Source organism: Suricata suricatta, chromosome 12 (assembly GCF_006229205.1).
Source record: "Suricata suricatta isolate VVHF042 chromosome 12, meerkat_22Aug2017_6uvM2_HiC, whole genome shotgun sequence".
Lineage (NCBI taxonomy): Eukaryota > Metazoa > Chordata > Mammalia > Carnivora > Herpestidae > Suricata > Suricata suricatta.
In genome coordinates, this window is record NC_043711.1 from 95,244,228 (window position 1) to 95,264,065 (window position 19,838).

General features: G+C 48.4%; 1 protein-coding gene across 2 annotated transcripts; it reads left to right on the forward strand.

The window, feature by feature from the left end:
- Positions 1-574: 574 nt before the first annotated feature.
- RNF114 (ring finger protein 114) lies at positions 575-16,126 on the forward strand. 2 transcript variants are annotated; one of them, XM_029917363.1, is made up of 7 exons: positions 670-757; positions 5,786-5,858; positions 6,973-7,123; positions 9,429-9,535; positions 9,861-9,975; positions 13,034-13,141; positions 14,329-16,126. In XM_029917363.1, the coding sequence occupies exons 2-7, from the start codon at positions 5,806-5,808 to the stop codon at positions 14,392-14,394; spliced, it is 600 nt and encodes a 199-aa protein (XP_029773223.1). In that variant the 5' UTR covers positions 670-757; positions 5,786-5,805; the 3' UTR covers positions 14,395-16,126. The 2 variants fall into 2 exon arrangements, with proteins under 2 accessions (XP_029773222.1, XP_029773223.1); XM_029917362.1 differs by lacking the exon at positions 5,786-5,858 and having other exon boundaries at positions 575-757.
- Positions 16,127-19,838: the final 3,712 nt, after the last annotated feature.

Genomic DNA, 19,838 nt, shown 5'->3' on the forward strand with positions numbered 1-19,838 from the left:
CGTGGGTTCGAGCCCCACGTCAGCCTGTGCTGACGCTAACCTGGAGCCTGCTTTCGGTTCTGTGTCTCCTTCTCTCTCTGCCCCTCCCCCGCTCATGCTGTCTCTCTCTGCATCAAAAATAAAACAGTAAAACAATTTAAAAAAAAGATTTTTCTGTTTGTAGCTCAGGAGTGATCTCCCTTTAAAATTTGTTTGCCTAAAAAATAAAATAAAATTTGTTTGCCTAAATTTAAAGAAAAGGCAACTTGATTTGAGGTAAAATACTAACAGTAATGATTTAAATGGAGGAAACACCTGGAGAGACACAAAGCCTGTTCCAACTCTGCCCGTCTCTGGATACAACTTCCGCATTTTCCAGATTTCCCTCGACTCGCCCTCCCTCCCAGCCAACGGGTGCGAGAGCCAGGAGGCGTGGCCCACACGCTAGTCCCTCCCCAGCCTCGCGCCCTTCCCATAAGCCACGCCCCAAACACGCCTCACCGCACAGGGTCCCGCCCCCGCCCCGCCCCGCCGGGCCTCGAGCCCCGCCTCCAGCGTGCGCTAGCCTAGTGCCCCCGCCCCGCCCCCTCGGGCTCCTCCTTCTCGGCCGCCGTTGCGCCGCTCGTCGCGGCAGCAAGATGGCGGCGCCACAGCAGGGCCCTGACGGTGGTGCGCAGCGGGCTGGGCCCGCGGCGGAGGCCGACCCCCTGAGCTGCTTCACGTGTCCTGTGTGCCTAGAAGTGTACGAGAAGCCGGTGCGGGTGCCCTGTGGTCACGTGTAAGCGGCAAGCCGGGGCCTGGTCGCGGGGAGTCTGGTAGGGAGGGCGAGACCCTGGCGGGGAGGGTCCCGGGGCGGAAGCTCAAGGACCGGCCTATAGGCGCTTCGTCGTGGGGCCCTCCGGTGTTCTGGATGCTTGTGGAAGTTGGCGGGGCGCTCTTCTCCGCCCTGCTCACTTTCAAGTGCCCCGCCGTCTCTTGAGCGCCTACTGTGTCCCAGGCGGCCTGTCAGGCCCCTTCTCACCCCCGGTTGTGGAGTGGCACCCTGCTGGGGAGTCGGGAGGGTCTCACGTCGGCCCTCGATGGGACGCCTGGCTGGCTTCGTCTTTAGAGAGCGCGACTCTTGATCTCCAGGTGGTCAGAGTTCACTTGGGGGGGGGGGGGGGGAGGGAAGTCGGCTCTTAGCCGCAGTTTCTTTCGACTAGTCTGCATAGTTGCTAACGTAACGTACGTAGGGCGTCATGTATCTAGTTCTGCCAAGCAATTCGCAGTGCACCGAAGCTGGAAAAACGCTGAACTAGACTAAAAGAACAAAAGGGAAGTCTTGATAATAGATCTCACCAGTCTGCCTTGAACTTTGAAAGTGGTTGGGAGTTGCGGATAGCGATTGTTGGCATTCCTGCTTGTGTATACGAGGTTTGCTGCTTTTTGTTTGAAATTGAGCTTCCATGACCTGCATGTCGCTAATGCACTGGTTAGGACGACTGAAGGAACCGTGTCTGAAAATCACAGACCCTGGGCTGGCGTAGGTGCCTTGAGGTTGCCCGGAATTGAATCTAAGTCTTGCCCCATCAGACACAAACAGACCTGAGTTGAAAGAACTGTAGAAAATGTGGCCACTTACTGCTGCTGGGAGTTGGCATTTCCTCAGAGGTCTCCCGCGGTACTTAACATGGGCATCGCCTTGGCATTGTTTGTAGGACACCTTTTCTGGAGAGTAGGCACAACAGGCACCCGCTGGGCTTCGCAGGTACTGTTATTTCTACAGCAGCCCTGCGGAGGATGAGGGTTGGAAGCCGTTTTGCAGGTGAGGGGACTGAGGCTCACAGAGGGCCAGCTCACCATTGTCTGACTCTTCCCAGATGAACTGCAGGTGTCTCCTTGCCAGCCTAGAGAATAATTGGCACCTGGCAAGGTCTCCCCAGCCACACTGACTGCTTTTTGCTTTTTCCTCGAAGCTCTTTCTAGCCTTGGGCTGTTCGCACTTGCAGTTGTGTTAGCCTGCAGCTCTTCTGCCCTGTCTGCATCGACCCTGCCAACTACTGCAAATCCTCTCCAGAGTTCAAGTCCCAGTTTAAGTGCCCTTATCACCATCCCTACTTAAACTTCTCTGCTTCACTCCCAGGGCTTCCTTCGTCCTTATCTAGAGCAAAACTTCGAGATCACGAGGGCAGTGGCCATATCTGTGTTGTCCCTCTCTGTATTCCCGGTGCCTAGAACACGTCTGAGTATCCGTCCATCTCCCAGTCTTCTTTCCAACCAACCAACTAAAATATTTGTATGCTCACTGTGTGCCAGATTCTTGGGGTGTAGTAAGAAACAAGGCGATACTGCCCTTGGAGTTTATAATCCAGTGAATTGATAAGTAAGACTAACAAGTATTCAGACTATTATGAAAGTTCATGGTGCGGTAGGAAGGTGTGAATGTGTAGGGGAGCAGTCAGGTAATGAGTAGATGAACTGAGAAATTGATGGTGGAAGCAAACTCATGTGAGTTACATTGGGGGCTAGATAGCATTCTCATTGAGCCCTCTTTTCCTTGGATCAGCGGGCCTTTCTATACTTACATAATTTTGGACTAATTCATTGGAGTTCTTTTTTTTTTAAATTTCTTTTAATGTTTTATTTATTTTTGAGAGAGATAGTGTGAGCAGGGGAGGGTCCGAGAGAGAAGGAAATAGTATCTGAAGACAGGCTGCAGGCTCTGAGCTAGATAGCAGCACAGAACCTGATGCGGGGCTCGAACCCACAACTGTGAGATCATGACCTGAGCCAAAGCCGGACGCTCAACCGACTGAGCCACCCAGGCGCTCCGGATTTCTTTCTTTTCTTAATTTTATTTTTGATAGAGGGTGAGCAAGGGAGGGATAGAGAGAGGGAGAGGCAGAATCCCAAGCTGGCACTGTGCTGTCAGTTAAGAGCCCAAGTCAGGGCTCGATCTCACAAGATCATGACCTGAGCCAAGACTGACTCGCCAACTCTTAACTCTCAGTTCACCGACTGAGCCACCCAGGCACACCTCACTGGAGCTCATTTACCATTAATGTTTATAAAGAGACTTGACCTAGCATAGTTTACCAACTGAAGAGCAACAGAACTTGAAGTTTTACTGAGCCACTTGAACCTTACCCAGGTCAGAAGTCAAGGAGGAGGCACTGGGTTTCAAACCTTGGCTCTTTTCTATACTCGCCATACTAGTTCCAAATGTTTATTAACTCTGCTGATTGAAGACAGATGGATGCACCTGTGTGAGGGCAGCCTCGTCTCCCTTAGCTCCAGCCAAGGACTTGATGCGCAGCAAAAAGTGGCAGATTTTTGCTAACTTCTGGGCTTAGAAACTAGCATCTTTGCAGCTCTGGCTGGGTGGAGCTTTGAGTTTATATGAAACTTTATTTCAAGCCCTGAATGACTGAGTCCTTGTAATTCAGTGGGATATAGCTGCAGGAGGGACTTTTTGCATATCACTATGAATAACAGAAAGGGTGGAGCGCCTAGAAGGCTGACGTGAACTAGATCAAGGCCCATAAATAAGAAAGCGAAACTGAAAGCCAGCCCAAGATACAGGGACCGTTTGAAAGCAGGCTTGCAAAGGAAACATTCAAAACTAAAAGGCAAGGAATGGATGGAATGGGAAAAGATATTTGCAAATGATACATTGGATAAAGGGTTAGTATCCGTAATCTATAAAAAATTTAACAAACTCAACACCTGAAGAACAAATAATCCAGTGAAGAAATGGACAGAACACGTGAATAGACACTTTTCCAAAGAAGACACCCAGATGGCCAATAGACACATGAAAAGATGCTCAGTGTCCCTCATCATCGGGGAAATACAAATCAAAGCTACATTGAGTTACCACCTCACACCAGTCTTGGTGGCTAAAATTAATAATTCAAGAAACAACAGATGCTGGTGAGGATATGGAGAAACAGGAACCCTCTTGTACTGCTGGCGGGAATGCAAACTGGTGCAGCTGATCTGAAAAACAGTTTGGGGGTTCCTCAAAAAATTAGAACAACCCTGAGACCCAGCAATAGCAGTACTAGGAATTTATCCAAAGGATACAGGAATGATGATGCATAGGCACATGTACCCCGATATTTATAGCAACACTTTCAACAACAGCCAAATTATGGAAAGAGCTTAAATGTCCATCAACTGACAAACAGGTCAAGAAGACGTGCTTTATATATACACAATGGAATACTACTTGGCAATGAGAAAGGATGAAATCCTGCCATTCGCAGCGACGTGGATGGAACTGGAAGGCATCATGTGTGCTAAGTGAAAGAAGTGGTCATAGGGGCCCCCGGTGGGCTCAGCTGGTTAAGCATCTCACTTCAGCTCAGGTCATGATCTCACAGCTCTTGAGTTTGAGCCCTGTGCTGGGCTGTGTGCTGACAGCTCAGAGCCTGGAGCCTGTTTCGGATTCTGTGTCTCCCTCTCTCTCTGTCCCCTCCCCAACTCACACTCTGTCTCCCTCTCCCTCAAGAATAAATAAATATTTTTTAAAAATCAGTCAGGGAAAGATATATGTTTTCACACATCTGTGGAACTTAGAAACTTAACAGAAGGCCATGCGGGAAGGGAAGGAGGCAAACCATAAGAGACTCTTAAATACAGAGAACAAACTACTGGTTGATGGAGGGGGTGGGGGAAAGGGAAAAATGGGTGATGGGCACTGAGGAGCGCAGTTGTTGGGATGAGCACTGGGTGTTGTATGTCAGCGATGAACCACGGGCATCTACCCCCAAAACCAAGAGCACACTTTACACTCTGTGTGTTAGCCAGTTTGACAATAAATTACATTTAAGGGGGGAAAAAAGGCTTGCATGTTGGGCATGACTCTGGCACAAAGTGGCTTTTGCATATTTGATTAATGGCTGTGTCCTGGTGTGTGCTTGCAGGAAGGTTTGAAGCTGCTTCTATCTGCTGTCTAGACTTGGTTTCTCTTGGGTTATTCTTGTGAACTGCCTTTGAGAAGAGGTACAATAAGTGTTGGCCACAAGGCCCTGTCTCTCTCTCCAACCTAATCACTTACCCTCTCTCTGTGGTCTACCCATCATGGTCCCAAAGCCTTCCTTTCTGCTTTTCGGAAACCCCTTTGCATTTGGTATATCATCTCTGTGTGTACCTCTTTGTGTCCAGGTCTGTGTGGCTGTCTCCTCACAGTTTTAGGTCTCAGTTCAATCTTACCTCCTTCCCCCACTCTTTTTTTTTTTTTTTTTTTTTTTAAGAGAGAGGGTGTGTGTGTGTGAGTAAACACAGGGTAGGGGGGCAGAGGGGGAGAGAGAGAATCCAAAGCAGGCTCCACATTCAGCATGGAGCCTGACTCAGGATTCGATCCCACAACATGGGGATCATGACCTGAGCCAAAATCCAGTCATTCAACTGACTGAGCCAGCCAAGTGCCCCTCAAATATTACCTCTTTAAAGCACCTCAGTCTGATCTGTCTAGGTTGATCTCTGCCGTGTTTTATTTCCTTCGTATACTTAATCGCTACTGGAGGTTAACGTTTGTGTTTTTCTCCACGGCACCTGGGGGGCTCAGTCAGTTAAGCATTGGACTTCAGCTCAGGTCAGGATCCTCCCGTGAGTTCGGGCCCCACCTCGGGCTCTGTGCTGACAGCTCGGAGCCTGCTTCAGATTCTGTATCTTTCTCTCTCTGCCTCTCTCCTGCTCACTCTGTCTCTCTCTCAAAAATAAACATTAAAAAAACCTAAGACTGGGATTTTGTTTCCTTCTCCGCTTACTCTCAGCGATGAGTGAGTAGGCCCCCGCGTCTTCTCCCAACCGTCTGTTTTAGGTGGCGGTGTTAACAGCTTAATGACAGAGAGGAAGAAAGTCCTCAGAGACATTAAAGTTCGCCAGATGCACAGGTACCTTTGATTATACAGGGCGAACTCTTCTAGCAGATTTTGCTGTCCTGCCTTAAGTCCCTCAGGGTGGGCGTGTCGCTGGGCTGTTTTCATGCCTGTCTGTCTGTCCAGTCTTTCTGTGTACCTTCTCTCAGCAGTAATCTCGAAATTATTACCTGCATAGATTTCAGGATAGAAACTTGGCCATCTTTGACTTTCCTTCTCCAAAGTCAGTAACTTACCAAGTACTGCTGACTTCACCTCTGAATCATTTCCTAAGTTAATTTACCATGGCCTCAGGCCCTAAGAACTCCTTGCCTTGGCCTGCTGTTTGGTTTCTACTTCAAGGCTCTGGTCTCTTCTTACCTTAAAACAGCCACCACCACCACCAAGAACTCTGTCGTCCATGACAATCCCAGCTATTTTTCTAAAACCTGGATTTGGCCTTGTTGATTGTTATTGTCAAACATCTGGGTTCCTACCGTTTATGAGGAAAAGTGCTAGACTTTTATTTCCTCAGGTGCATCATTAGTTTTTTAAGTCTAAGGGCCTAGAGCATTTCCTCCTTCTGCCAGTTTAGCTCTTTCATGGACGCTGCCTCTGAAGTCTTACCAGCCCTGACCTCCTTGGGTCACAACTAGTTGTCTTCTCTCTGTCTCTTCATCGAGCTTTACATTCACCTCTAACGGTGGCACCTCCTGTTTGTGGTGCATTTCCTATGTGCTGGACGCTGTACTAAGGGTCTGCTGTGCAGATTCCGTCCCAGTAATCCCAGAGGTAGCTACTGCCGTCTCCGTTTCCCAGGGGGAAAAAAACGAGGTTCAGGAAAGCCCCACCAAGATCCCTCAGTGGCAGGTGCTGAGGTGTGAAGACTGTGCCGTAACCCCTTTCACCGTGTATCATGATAGTTTGCATCGTGTTTTTCGTTTGTTTCCGTTGGTGGACGCGCATGTTCTTTGCAGGATCTCCACCCCCCGCCGCTTTTCTGGCCTGGGACAACTCCGTGTTTGAATCAGGAGTAGGGAGCAGTATGTTTTTGATCCATTATTCATTGACGTCTTTTTAAAAGTTTATCCATTTTTGTTGTCTCGTCTCCACGATGCATGACGCCGGTTCTCTGTGTGTCTCGTTCTAGCTTTTGCTCTGCATGCCTGCAGGAGTGTCTGAAGCCGAAGAAGCCTGTGTGCGGCGTGTGCCGCGGCGCTCTGGGCCCCGGCGTCCGGGCCGCGGAGCTCGAGCGGCAGATTGAGAGCACAGAGACTTCTTGCCACGGCTGCCGCAAACATGTATGTGCAAGTAAAACGGAAGAGTCCGTGTCCTTCTGTGAGGAGAGGGGGGAAGCGCAGAGCTGGCGCCACGTGTCTCTGAAGGGCCAGCGTGACTAGGTGACTAACAGCACGTGTGCATGCGAGTTCTCTGAGGCAGTGGCTGTGCTGTGTCATTTTAGTAACTGTGGGTTTTGATTTTTTTTTAAGAGTTGGTTTAGTACATCGTATATTTAGCTTTAAAAACCGTAACATCGGTTACCCCATTTTTTTCCTATGAAAGATGTGCTTTTCCAAAGCATTATTCGTAACCTTAATTAGAATAGAATGACAGGATGCTATTTATTTGTTTTTAAATATGTATTTCGTGTGAAAGAAGGAGAGCTCCTGCGTGTGCGAGCTGAGAAGGGTCAGAGAGAACCCCAAGCAGGCTCGGAGCTGTCCGCGCAGAGCCCGATGCGGGGCTCCATCTCCTGAACCGTGAGATCATGACCTGAGCCGAAATCAGGATTTGGATGCTGAACCAACTGAGCCCTCGAGGCGCCTTTGTGTCTTAATTTTTTTAGTATAAGATGAGGTCTTCTCAAAAAAGTTATCTGCTGTAATGAGTTTGAGGGAAAATTTTATCATCTGTATCAGTATAGACATAAAATTTATATTTGAACTTTTTAGCACTTGCTAGGAATTATGACCTAAAGGTCATTATGAAATTATTTGATTATGATAGCAATACCAAACATTTGAGATGCTTCCATGCTGTTGTATAATCATGTTAGAATCAAGCGTATTTAACATTTATTATAAAGGAGAAATAATAGGGTTTTGTTCCAAGAGATACACACAGCCTTATAGGTTCTAAAATCTGACTTTCTTAATTTCAGACTGTACAAAAATATAAAATAATGTAGGCTTGTTCCCTACTCTAGAGATGACCTCTTTATTTTTAAATGTATTTGAGACAGAGAGTGTGAGTGAATGGGGGCAGGGGCAGAGAGAGCGTCCCAAGCAGGCTCCATGCCGGCAGCACAGAGCCCAGCACAGGGCTCCATCCCACAAACTGTGAGATCATGACCTGAACCAAAATCAAGAGTCAGATGCTTAACTGACTGAGCCACCCACGCGCCCCCAGACATAGATGGTCTCTTTAAAAGTGACTTTGTTTAGAAGACTGCGGAACATTTTCTGCCCGTTTAACAAACACACATGTAAGGTTTTTACCAGACAGAGTTGTCAGAATTTTACAAAATAGGATCATAGTATAATTCTAGAGCTTTCTCTCATTTTTGAAAAAAAAATTTTCACTTAATGACTTACTAGTCTAATGTGTCAGTTTCATTACCTTAACACATTAGTGTGGCTGGCCATAGAGTGGATGTACGTTACCACCTCCTTCCTTTCAGATTGATTTAGCACTGGGGGCACACTGTTCTGAATAGGGGTATTTACCATCCCTTTTAATTGGGAGCTCTTTGGTTGGCAGCTTGAAGTCAAGTTCCTTAGCCAGAGGTAAGACAGAAGCATGTGGTAAGCCGGAGCTCAAGTACTGAAACTTGCTTTTTTTCTTGCAGTTTCCTTTAATTTTGAAACTCAGGATATTGAAATGAAATGACCCATTTACTTTATGTATGCATGATGGATTTTTTTCTTTTTCTGTATACTTTTGACATTTTCCTTTTTAAAGATTAATGACTCTTGTGTTATACTCTAGGTAGATTATGCCTCAATAAATGTTTATCTTCCCTTCACCCCCTTTTTCTTCATTCTTTATACTTTTTCCTTTTAGAGCACCTGCGATGAAGCACTCTCCTCTAGGCTTTCTCTCTTCAACTTGTAAAGACCAGATTCTGTAGGAGAAACAGACTTCAGGTTTCTGTTTGTTTTTTTAAGATCATGTACCACAATCTGGCATTCTGTACCTGAACTGCAGTTACTGGTCTTTATCTCTTGTACTTAAATGATTACTTTTTGCTGCTGCACATAATGGAACGTGGCTCTTGGCGTGCTGTAAAGAGGCCAGTTGAAATGCTATGTGTAAAACTTTTAAGCCTTCACTGGGTTTGGAGTGTGTCTGAGCAGAGAGCATATCTTGACTACAAGAACCTCTAGGAGAGTTATTTCCGAGTGGAGCAGACCTCCTGGGTTGGTCAAGTAAGACACCAGCCTTGGTATTGACAGGCGTGGTTTTGGCCCTGTCAGCGTAGCCAGGAGTCTGGCGAGATTATTTGCCAACGTGATACAGGTCTGGTTTCGGTCTTGCCCTTGCTTTGGGACCATGTGGGACCTAGTACAAGGTCTGACTAACTTGTGGGCTCTCATTCTTCCTAAGTTCCTCCTATCCAAGATCCGGGCCCACGTGGCTACCTGTTCCAAATACCAGAATTACATCATGGAAGGCGTGAAGGCCACCACCAAGGATGCCTCCCTTCAACCAAGGTAAGTGACTCAAGACTCTCAGCTGCTGTGAAGGCAGAGGGCATTTTGCACGTTCAAGGGTCTGGGAAAATGGACGTATAGTTCTTATTCTGGCTATAGATGTTGTCAGTTTACGTTTTGGGGGTGGCTGTAGAGGACTCTGATGCTCACTTCAAAGATGAGCTCTGCTATTAAGTTATTTTCAAAACACTGGATGTGCTTCTGGAGTGATGGTCAGAATCCTGTCCTAACACATGGAACTTTGCTCCTTCTGGAGGGTGTGGTGGTTGAAGGATGGAAAGGTACCCACAGAGACATTTCTTCTGCTCTGCCCTTTGTCTTCCAGGAGTGTCCCAAACCGTTACACCTTCCCTTGCCCGTACTGTCCCGAGAAGAACTTTGATCAGGAAGGGCTGGTGGAACACTGCAAGCTATCCCACAGCACGGACACCAAATCTGTGGTAAGATGAGCTTGTTATGGGAAAACAGAAAAATGAACAGGATCAGTACAGCGAACTCCTGTGTACCTCTCACCTGGATTCACAGATTAGTAACATTTCACCATATGTGCTTAATGATACTCCATGTGTGCATTCATTTTGCCAGCCATTCAATAATTAAGTTACAGATATCATAACTCTCTGCTCCTGCACACTTGAGCATATACCTTCTAAGAACAAGACCATTTTCTTACAAAATCACATTTTTGTGTGTTTGTTTCACTCAGGAAATGTAACTGACATAATCCGATATCTAATATAAAATTCATGTTTAAATTTTAACAATCATAGGGTGCCTGGCTGGCTCATTTGGTGGAGCATACGACTCTTGATCTCGGGGTCATGAGTTCAAGCCCCACGTTGGACCTAGAGAGTACTAAAAAAAAGTGGCCTGCCCTGGAATTTTAACCATTGTTCTGCCCTTCATAGCAATAGCCTCCTGCCCCCAAATCCTTGATCTGTGTGTTACATTTAATTGTCATGTCTCTAGTTAGTCCTAGGCCTTTCTTTGCCTTTCATGACCTTGACATTTTTTAAAGAGTACAGGCCAGTTGTTTTGTAAGAGGTCCTTGGATTTGGGTTTGTCTGTTTCTTCATCATTAGAAGTAGCGTGTCTTCCAGACGCATCAGGGTCCCGTGATACCTGTTGGCCCCGTTGTTGGTAATGTTAACTTGGATCTCTTGGTGTCCACCAGGTTTCTTCTCTGTAAAGCTACCATTGTCCTTTTGAGAGGAGGGTCTTCATAGTTGTGAGGAAAGGGAATGTATGTGAAATTATGGAGCGCCTGGGTGACCTAGTCAGTTAAGCGTCCGACCTCGGCTCAGGTTATGATCTCGCGGTTCATGGGTTCGAGCCCTGTGTCGGGGCTCTCTGCCCCTCTCCTGCTTATGATCTCTCAAAAATAAATAAACATTAAAATTATTAGGAAAGTGCTTATCAGTCCTTTGACATCTAAGTATCACAGACTGGCATGTAGTTTTGTTTTTGTGGGTTTTTAAAAAAAAAATGTTTGGATGTGGTCTCTTTCAACATTGAGGTTTCTGGTACTACAACTGAATTTTCTTTTTCCCCTCCTTTGGCTTCCTGACATTCCTCTGGTTATTTTGTGTATATCGAAGCCTCTCTTCCTTCAGCCGTTGGTCCTCAGTTCTATCCCTTCTCCCTCTACAGAACTCCTTAACTGTTGGTGTTTCAGCCCATCCCTTTGGAGGCCGCTGCCTCCTCAGTCTCCTGACTCCACCCACGATCTAGCCCTGTAGCCACAGCTGCCTGCCCAGCTCCTTCCACCAAGGAATCTTCTACCGTTTCAGATTCATCTTTTGCCAAACGCTTTTGTCACCTTACCTTCCTTATAAATGGTGGGGCTCCATCTCTAGGCTGACCACTGAGGCCTGCTGGTTCTCCCTGTCCCAGCTTCTCTCTCCTCTGAATTTTCCATTCCAGCCAGACTGAGTGTCCGTAGTGCCGCCTCCTGGCCTTTCCTCTGTGCGACTGTCTTGTGGCGCACCCTTTCCTGTTTTGTCTTAATTTATTAATTGTTCAGTTTATATCCAAGTGAGTTAGCATGTAGTGCAACAGTGATTTCAGGTGTAGATTCCGTAATGCCCCTCACCCATATAGCCCACCCCCCACACAACCCTTGTAGCAACCCTGTTTGTTCTCCATATTTAAGAGTCTCTTACGTTTTGTCCCCCTCCCTGTTTTTATATTATTTTTGCTTCCCTTCGCTTATATTCATTTGTTTTGTGTCTTAAAGTCCTCATATGAGTGAAGTCCTATGGTATTTGTCTTTCTCTAATTTCACTTAGCATAATACCCTCTAGTTCCATCCACGTACTTGTAAATGGCAAGATTTCATTCCTTTTGATTGCCGAGTGATACTCCATTGTATATGTGTGTGTATGTATGTATATACATATATATGTATACACCACATCTTCTTTATTCATTCGTATGTCGATGGACACCTGGGCTCTTTCCATACTTTGTTGTTGATAGCGCTGCTATAAACATTGGAAGTGAATGTGCCCCTTCGAAACAGCACTCCTGTGTCCCTTGGATAAATACCTATAGTGCAATTACTGGGTCGTAGGGTAGTTCTATTTTTAATTTTTTGAGGAACCTCCATACTGTTCTCCATGGTGTCTGCACCCCCAGTTTGCATTCCCACCAGCAGGTACAAGAGATCCTCTGTCTCCTCGTCCTCACCAGCGTCTCTTGGTGCCTGAGTTGCTACTGTTAGCCATTAACATTAACTCATTGTGGTTTTGATTTGTGTTTCCCTGATGATGAGTGAACATTTTTTTCACGTGTCTGTTGGCCATCTGGATGTCTTCTTTGGAGAAATGTCTACTCATGTCCTTTGCCCATTTCTTCACTGGATTATTTGTGTTTTAGGTGTTGAGTTTGATAAGGTGTTTATAGATTTCAGATATGAACCTTTTATCTGATAGGTCATTTGCAAATATCTTCTTCCATTCTGTCGGTTGCCTTTTAGTTTTGCTGATTGTTTCCTTCGCTGTGCAGACGCTTGTCATTTTGATGCGGTCCCCATAGTTCCCAAATCGACTTCTTATATGAGGGCCTTTCAGCCTCAGGCCTCTCATCTCAGCACTCACTTTGTAAAAATAGCACAGAAGGTTGTGTTTTACTTCCTCAGGTTCTTTTTCATCTGTCATTTCCTTGTTTTTCTTTGTGCTTTTGGATCACTTTGTGTGCTGGGTCAAACGGCCATAGTCTAGGCGCCGACCGGGCTGACTCGTTGTCCTGACCCCAGTAGGGGATCAGGACAGGGTGGTGTCATCGCTGCAGCCGTTAGGCGCTCTCACATGTCGTTTGACCTGAGTAGGAGACTGACCGTGTTTTCTGGAATATGAATGTACATATGAAGGAGTGGCCAGGCCCTAAACTGACGTGTCAGGAAAGCTGCCCTGGAAGAAAGGCGGCCAGGTGTAGGCCACAGAGGGCTAACGTTAGCTCGAGTGTCAGGTGCCTAAGACCATGCCTCTTGGTTGACAGGTTTGTCCGATATGTGCCTCGATGCCCTGGGGGGACCCCAGCTACCGCAGCGCCAACTTCATAGAGCACATCCAGCGCCGGCACCAGTTTTCTTACGACACCTTTGTGGTGAGTCTGGAGCCCGGGGCCTGATCTCTCCCCTGGGCTAACAGCACAGCAACACCCCTTCTCTTACCGGAAAGCTGTGGGTCCCATCGTTGAGCTTGGCACCGAGGTGGTGGGCTCCCCGGAACAGCAGCTGAGTGGCCAGAGCCTTTGTAGTGCGGTGTCAGGAAGGTGAGCTGGCCAGCCCTCCGCGGTGAGGCGCGGTGGAAGCTTGCTCCTGGGTGTTTTCCCACAAGTTTTCCCCACTTCTTTTGGTATGTGTTGTTTCTCCCCATTACAGAGCCTGGCTTGGGACCCTTAAGCTCAGATGCCCATGGGGGCCAGGCAGGTGCTGGAAACGGTCTTCCTGAGGAGTTGCCAGCCGGCTGGCATCTGACACATGCCATGCTGCCAGAGCTGCCGTGTGTAGAGATCCGGGCACGGTGTTGGCCAGGGTCCCCTCTGTCCCAACCCCGAGAAGCTGGAAAGGCAGAATTTCATATGAAGCGTCACATGGTTTGTAAGCATTTTAGGTCAAACAAAACACATCTACTTGCCAAAAGTAGTCATCCAGTTTGTATCCTTTCCCTAGAGCTGAATGTTGTGTTAGCGTTATAGTAATGGATAAATTTGGCCAACCATTTGAAGTAAACTGTTTATATGTGAGTGTGTGGTGAGGGTTTCAGAATAGTACTCAGTCTAAGAGCTACGTTTCAGGACCCAAGGAGGAAAGGACGACTCTTTCCTAAGTTGTCATAAGAATGTGTATTCTCCGTCTAAGAGCGTGTTTGAGATGCAGACTTCAGAATAACTGTCCTTTTTGCTAGTGCTTTGAAGACCCATGAAATCCCCAAGTTCTAATCAAGTAGATAATTAGGCCTTGTCGAATTGGAAAGGCAAATTTCACTCAGTGTCCTCCCATTTGAGCACTTGGTCTGTGCCAGGCCCCGCACCCTGAGTGGTGCCCTGCGGTCCTCAGAGTCCCTGTCTAAGGGGGGCCCCTCAGTGTTTTCATCTTCAGGATGAGGCAGCAGAGGCACAGACGGGGCGAACAGTTTGCCCGGAGTTCTGTGGCTGGCGCCGAAAATGAGCGGGGCTCCTGCTGGGCCGCCGTCTCCGGGGCCCACCGCTGGGCCGTCCCGTTTCTGTTGAACAAGAGTCTTTGCGGCCGTACCGGGTGCGGAGGCCAAGCGTCTGTGTGTCGCCCTTAGGATTACGACGTTGACGAAGAGGACATGATGAACCAGGTGCTGCAGCGCTCCCTCCTCGACCAGTGAGCGGCTCTGCGCCAGGGCCTCCGCGTGCGGCCGGCGGGAGACGTGGGGCTCCTACACCTTCAGTGTGCAGCAGGCCTGGCAGTGGACTGTCGCCACTTTTGACAGCGAAAAAGGTCCCCAGGTCATAGCAGTCCTTTCCTTTGGAGTCTCCCCTGCTGTTAACTCTGTCACCTGTCTGGTCTTGGATTGCTCCTCAGCTGCACCCTGGAGTTTCTGCTTCCTCTTCTGGAAGGGAACCCAGCTTCTCCGCCTCCCCTTGTTTCAGTTTCGCTCCTCCCGTTTAGTGTTGCTTCATCTCTCAGGTCCTCTGAGCCGGCCAGGACCTGTTCTGGGTCACGAATGGCACACATGAGACCAGCATCTCCTCCCTCTGTCCCTGCGGTGTGTGAGCTCTGGCAAAAGCATATCCGGTTGGTGACTGCGCCCCTGTGCTGTGGGGGCTCTTGTTAGTTGCAAGCAGCAGCTGCCAGAAGCGGGACTTCACCCCTGGGAAACTTTCAAAAGCCCTGTTGGGGTGAATGTTCCGCATTTAAGATGATCTGATGCTGGAAGTTTTGATTAGTTCTATTTTCCTACCACTTCTGCATACCCTTAGAATTAACTGGTTCAGTCTTAAATGCCTGCATGGTGCCTTCTTAGGATAAGGTGTAACCATTTATTTTTAGTGACTGTAAGTGTTACTAGGTTAGGAACGTTAAACTCCATTTATCTGTAAGTGGGGAGGAGGGTCAGCTAAGAGCAATGTGAGGGCCGTGGCTTTTTGGTTCTGATTTTCAAACAAAAACGGTATTTTCAAGTGACTGGGTTGGGTTTGCCCCCCTGTTTGGGAGCCTGCTTACACTCTTGTCCTTGAGACACGAAAAGGAGGCCTCACACGAATAAGGAAGAGGTTTGGGGGCTCCAGTAGGTATTATAGTTATTTTATCTTTTATTTGGTAACTTAGAGTAAACTGAGCATTGCCGTATTGCTTTTCTGTCACAGACGGTTTCCTTATGAAACTGGCTTTCGTGTGTAAATCAGCATGTGAAAACCTGCCCTGTGGAGCAGAGAGTTATGGGAAATCTAGTTTCAGAGCCTGCTGTCTCTTTTTGACAAGACACACTGTTGAAAAGGCAAACACAACTCCTGTCTGCTAGAAACAGGCTCAAGAAACTTGAAGTTCACCCTTTTTTGCAACTATTAATAAATACGAGGCTGAGAGTGTCCATCTAGTCTGTAGGGGCAGGACCAAAACGACATGCAGATTCCGGTTCATTTTTCTCTCCTCTGAACATGGAAAGCTTTTCTGCTCAGTAGCTGAGGTTGCAAGTGACCGAGCGCTTTGGGCCTGTGCGCATGCGCTGCTGTTGTGGGCGCCTCCCTGCCCGCTGTCTGCAGGTGCCGGGTGCCTGGCAGAGACCGGGCCCTTCGCCAGGCGAGAGGGTTTTTTCTAATGTGCTGTTGCTTCGGAGGGCCCGAATGTTAAGGTCAGCGTCTTCACTGTAACTTCTGAAGAAGTTCATGTAGACCTCCCAGAACCGAGAGGTCTAAGTTAGGAGGGAAAGTTGACAAAGCCTTCATGTGAGGGAACTGATGAGAGCGTCCATCTCGCTAGTGGTACCAAGTGACTATGTCCTTGTATTAAGTGCACTTCATGTATTTCTAATAAGATGACCTTGCCGAAAGTGAAATTTGTTTTGTTCTGGCTTTTAAAAGGTGAAATATAAATAAATTTCTTAATTTATCTGATTAGCAAGCTGTAATGTGTTTTCATTAACTACTTTATTTATTTATTTTTATTTCAAATGTTTGTTTATTTTGAGAGAGGGGGAGAGAGAATCCCAAGCAGGCTCTGTGCTGATAGTACTGACTCAGGGCTCGACCCCATGAACCAACCATGAGATCGTGACCTGAGCCGAAATCAGGAGTTGGACACTTGGGACTGAGCCACCCAGGTGCCCCTCATTAACCACATTTTGCTGAGGTTTGGGCCTGAGGAGACTCCAGAAGACTGTCACTCTTTTTAAGGGGACATTCATGTTTGTCACAAGTCCCATCTGGCTCTGATCTCTTTTCTGACACTTTAATAGCGGGGCCTCACCAAGCGTGTCCTCTCTGGGAAAAGAACACAACCCCTGCTTGTCACAGCTGGGAGCTCTGGTGAGGCAAGGCGTGACCGGGTCCCCCGACATAAGACTTTACTTAGAGGCGTGGCTGCAGCTCCATTCTGACGACTCAGCAGCAGCAGCCCCGAGACGCTGTAGTGAAGGGTTTCGTGCGTTACGGTCTGTGGCCGTGGCGTGTTTACGTTCTGCACACCGCTGCTGGCTCTGGCACGTCCGCAGAGGTGTTCCCTTCCTAAGTCTGTTTCCCTACGATAAAATAGTAGTTTCCTGGCTTCTCATTTCTTTATGAAGCAGGAGATATTTGCTATTTATTAACTAGCTACCAGCTATTAACCCCTTGCTTATCAGTCTATAATTACACAGTTACTATGTGCCCAGCACAGCGCTGACACAGAAAAGGTGCTTCGTAAATAACACCTATGCCTCATGTAAGGAAGTCATTCATTTCTCCAGCAAGGAAACTTTAGAGGTTTTTTTGGCCAAATTGAGCATTTATCACTGCACATGAAGTATTCAAATGTCTACTTATCTTTAATTACAGGTCTTTAAAACAAACGTAGAAGTATTGTTTTTGTCTAGCCTTACACTTCCAGGAGTAGCTGCGTCTTAAAGGGGCCGCACACACAAAACCCTGGCAGGACCCCTGCCGCTGCAGGTGCTGGGCTGGCCTCTCCCCTGGGCTTGGCCACTCCCCTCCGACCCCGTGGGGACCGCACAGTTAATGTGGCCCTACCTGAGTTCAGCATCTCCAGCTTCCTCCGCACCTCTCCCTCTTCTGCATCCTCCCCTCTTGCTGCGGACAGTACCAGTAAGTACCCAGCAATCCATGAGTCTTCTTACCCTTCCCCTTCATGCCCCCAGCTTTGGCTAAAGCAGTTCCGTCCTGGACTCCGGTTACACATCAGGAAATCACAAGGTCTAATGTTACACACGGTGGCAGTCCTTGAAGTCCCTTGTCATCCCAAACAGGTCAAGAAAATGACAGTTGAACTGAGACCTGGATGAAACCCAGGGACAGGTCTGTTCCTGGAGGGAACGTAGAGGCCCTGAGATGGGAGCCCGTGTGCTACGCTGGGGGCGGCCGCGAGGGGGCAGCCACGGGAGCGTGCCGGTGAGGCGGCGGCCGGGGGCGGGTCTGGGGCTTTCCTCTGGGTGAGGTGGGAGCTGGCAGGTTCTGAGTGACCAGACCTGGTCTAGGTTTAAAGAAGATCCTTCTGGCTGCATTTGGAGAAGGACCGTAGCAGGGAAAGTAGAGGCAGAGACCGGGGAGGCGGCGGCTGCGGGAGTCCAGGCGCAGAGACCAGGGGCTGGGGAGGCAGTACTAAAGTTGTCTGATTCGGTCAGAGAACGGAAGGTTTTTACATTTTTGTTTGAGAGCAAGCAAGGGAGGGGCAGAGAGAGAGGGGGAGACACAGAATACCAAACAAACTCCAGGCACTGAGCTGTCAGCAGGGCCCGATGTGGGGCTCGAGCTCTGGTGAGATCTTGACCTGAGCTGAGGTTGGATCCCCGAACAACTGATCCACCCAGGTGCCCCCAGAAATGGGAAGTTTTTAAAAATGGAAGTGTGAAAGCAAAGGGGGAGTTAAGAATGACAGCAAAGTTTGGGGCCTACGTGATTTGGTGGACGGAGATGTCTTTGAATTGAAGGGAAAACTCCAAGAGCAGCAGTTGTGGGGGGATTGGTGTTCCTTGGGAATGGGGACTTTGGACTTGGAATAAGACCTCCAAGTTCTTTCACCGTGCCCAGAAACGGAAAGTGCCGGCCCTTAAGCAACTCAGAGAGGTAGAACAGGATATGCCTGGGTCTGTTACTAACTAAAAGTTACTCTGCTGACATCTGTTATTTTGGTATCAAAGGTGGGTGTGGATCAACCGATTTCTTAAAATGTATGACTGGACAAAATATTTCTGCTTTTGATTTAGAAATGTAAGTAAGAATCGGCAGGCATTGGAGTATTTTATCTGCAGTGGTGGAAGCTCTCACAGTCCATTTGGCCAAATAACTTATAAAAATTTCCTTACTGGAGAAACAGATGATTTCTTCATACTCAGACATGTATCATGTTTACTGAACACCTACTATGTGCCAGCACTGTGCCAGGCACTGGGACTTCACATATAATCAAATGTATAATTACAAACTGGTAGGTGTTCGTGATGAGGGATTCATACATGGTAGTCATTTAATAAAGAGTAGATATTCCTAATTTATAAAGAAGCCAGAAGTCCACGGGATCACAGTGTCACCTAGACCTTTTCTTGTTTCTCCACCTGGGCCTTCTCCCTTCCTCTCCTGTAAGTTGAGAATCTCCTGCTGCTCCTGGCTCTCTCCGCAGACAGCATGTGAGCATGGCGGGGTTCTCCCACCGCCTGCCTCCTGGCCCCCAACTCTCCCCCAGGTTCACACCCAGACGTCCCGAGCTGGGTGTCCTCCCCGCTGCTTCAGCTTCTCTTCTTTCCCAGTTCTGTTCCTCAGCCACTCCACCCTGCGCTTTGTTTTTGTTTTTAATTTTTTTAACATTTATTTATTTTTGAGAGACAGAGCATGAGCAGGGGAGGGTCAGAGAGAGAGGGAGACAGAATCAGAAGCAGGCTCCAGGCTCCGAGCTGTCAGCACAGAGCCCTACGCGGGGCTTGAACCCATGAACCGTGAGATCATGACCTGAGCCTAAGTCAGCCACTTAACCAACTGAGCCACCCAGGCGCCCCCACCCTGCGCTTTGAACCCTGCCCCTCACCAAAGACCAGACAGGACACGGCGCAGCAGACAGGTTAGCCCTCCCCTCCGTCTTCACCCTGTTTAGGCGCTTGGTCCCTCCCTCCTCTCAGAAGCTGCTGCTGGCTTTTCTGTGGCACCACCGTCCTGGTTTAACTATTTCTTTACCGTATTCGTTTCCCGTTTCCTTGGCAGCTGCCACCTCCTGGTCCCCTTCCCTTAGCTGTTGGAATTCTTCAGGCTCCGCCCGAGACTCCCCGCACGTCCTGTCCCCAGGCAGACCCCCGCACTCACCACTCTTCCCTTGGCGTTCATTACCGTCCGTGCACTGACGGGCCCAGGTCTGTGGTTCCAGACCAGGCAGCTCTGGGGCTCCAGGCCCGCACCGCCAGCTGCTCCGAGCTGCCCGCCACATGCCTGGAAGGCACCTCAGGGTCTGTGTGGCCCAAACGGAGCTCTCCCTCTGCCCTCTTACTCCCTCGTGCTAGGTCCTTCGCCCCTGACCTCTCCCTGAGGGGAGGGGCTGCGCGTCCGTCCGGTTGCTCAAGAGGTAGCCTGACCGTCATCTTTAACTCTTTTGTCCGCCTCAGCACCCCATCTCACAAAACGGTGACGGTGG

Excerpts from the sequence above, each read along its gene's own strand:
- RNF114 (XM_029917362.1), top strand. The coding sequence starts at position 618 with ATGGCGGCGCCACAGCAGGGCCCTGACGGTGGTGCGCAGCGGGCTGGG. Across the intron at positions 758-6,972 it reads CGGGTGCCCTGTGGTCACGT|CTTTTGCTCTGCATGCCTGC; the intron begins GTAAGCGGCAAG and ends GTCTCGTTCTAG. Across the intron at positions 9,976-13,033 it reads GCACGGACACCAAATCTGTG|GTTTGTCCGATATGTGCCTC; the intron begins GTAAGATGAGCT and ends CTTGGTTGACAG.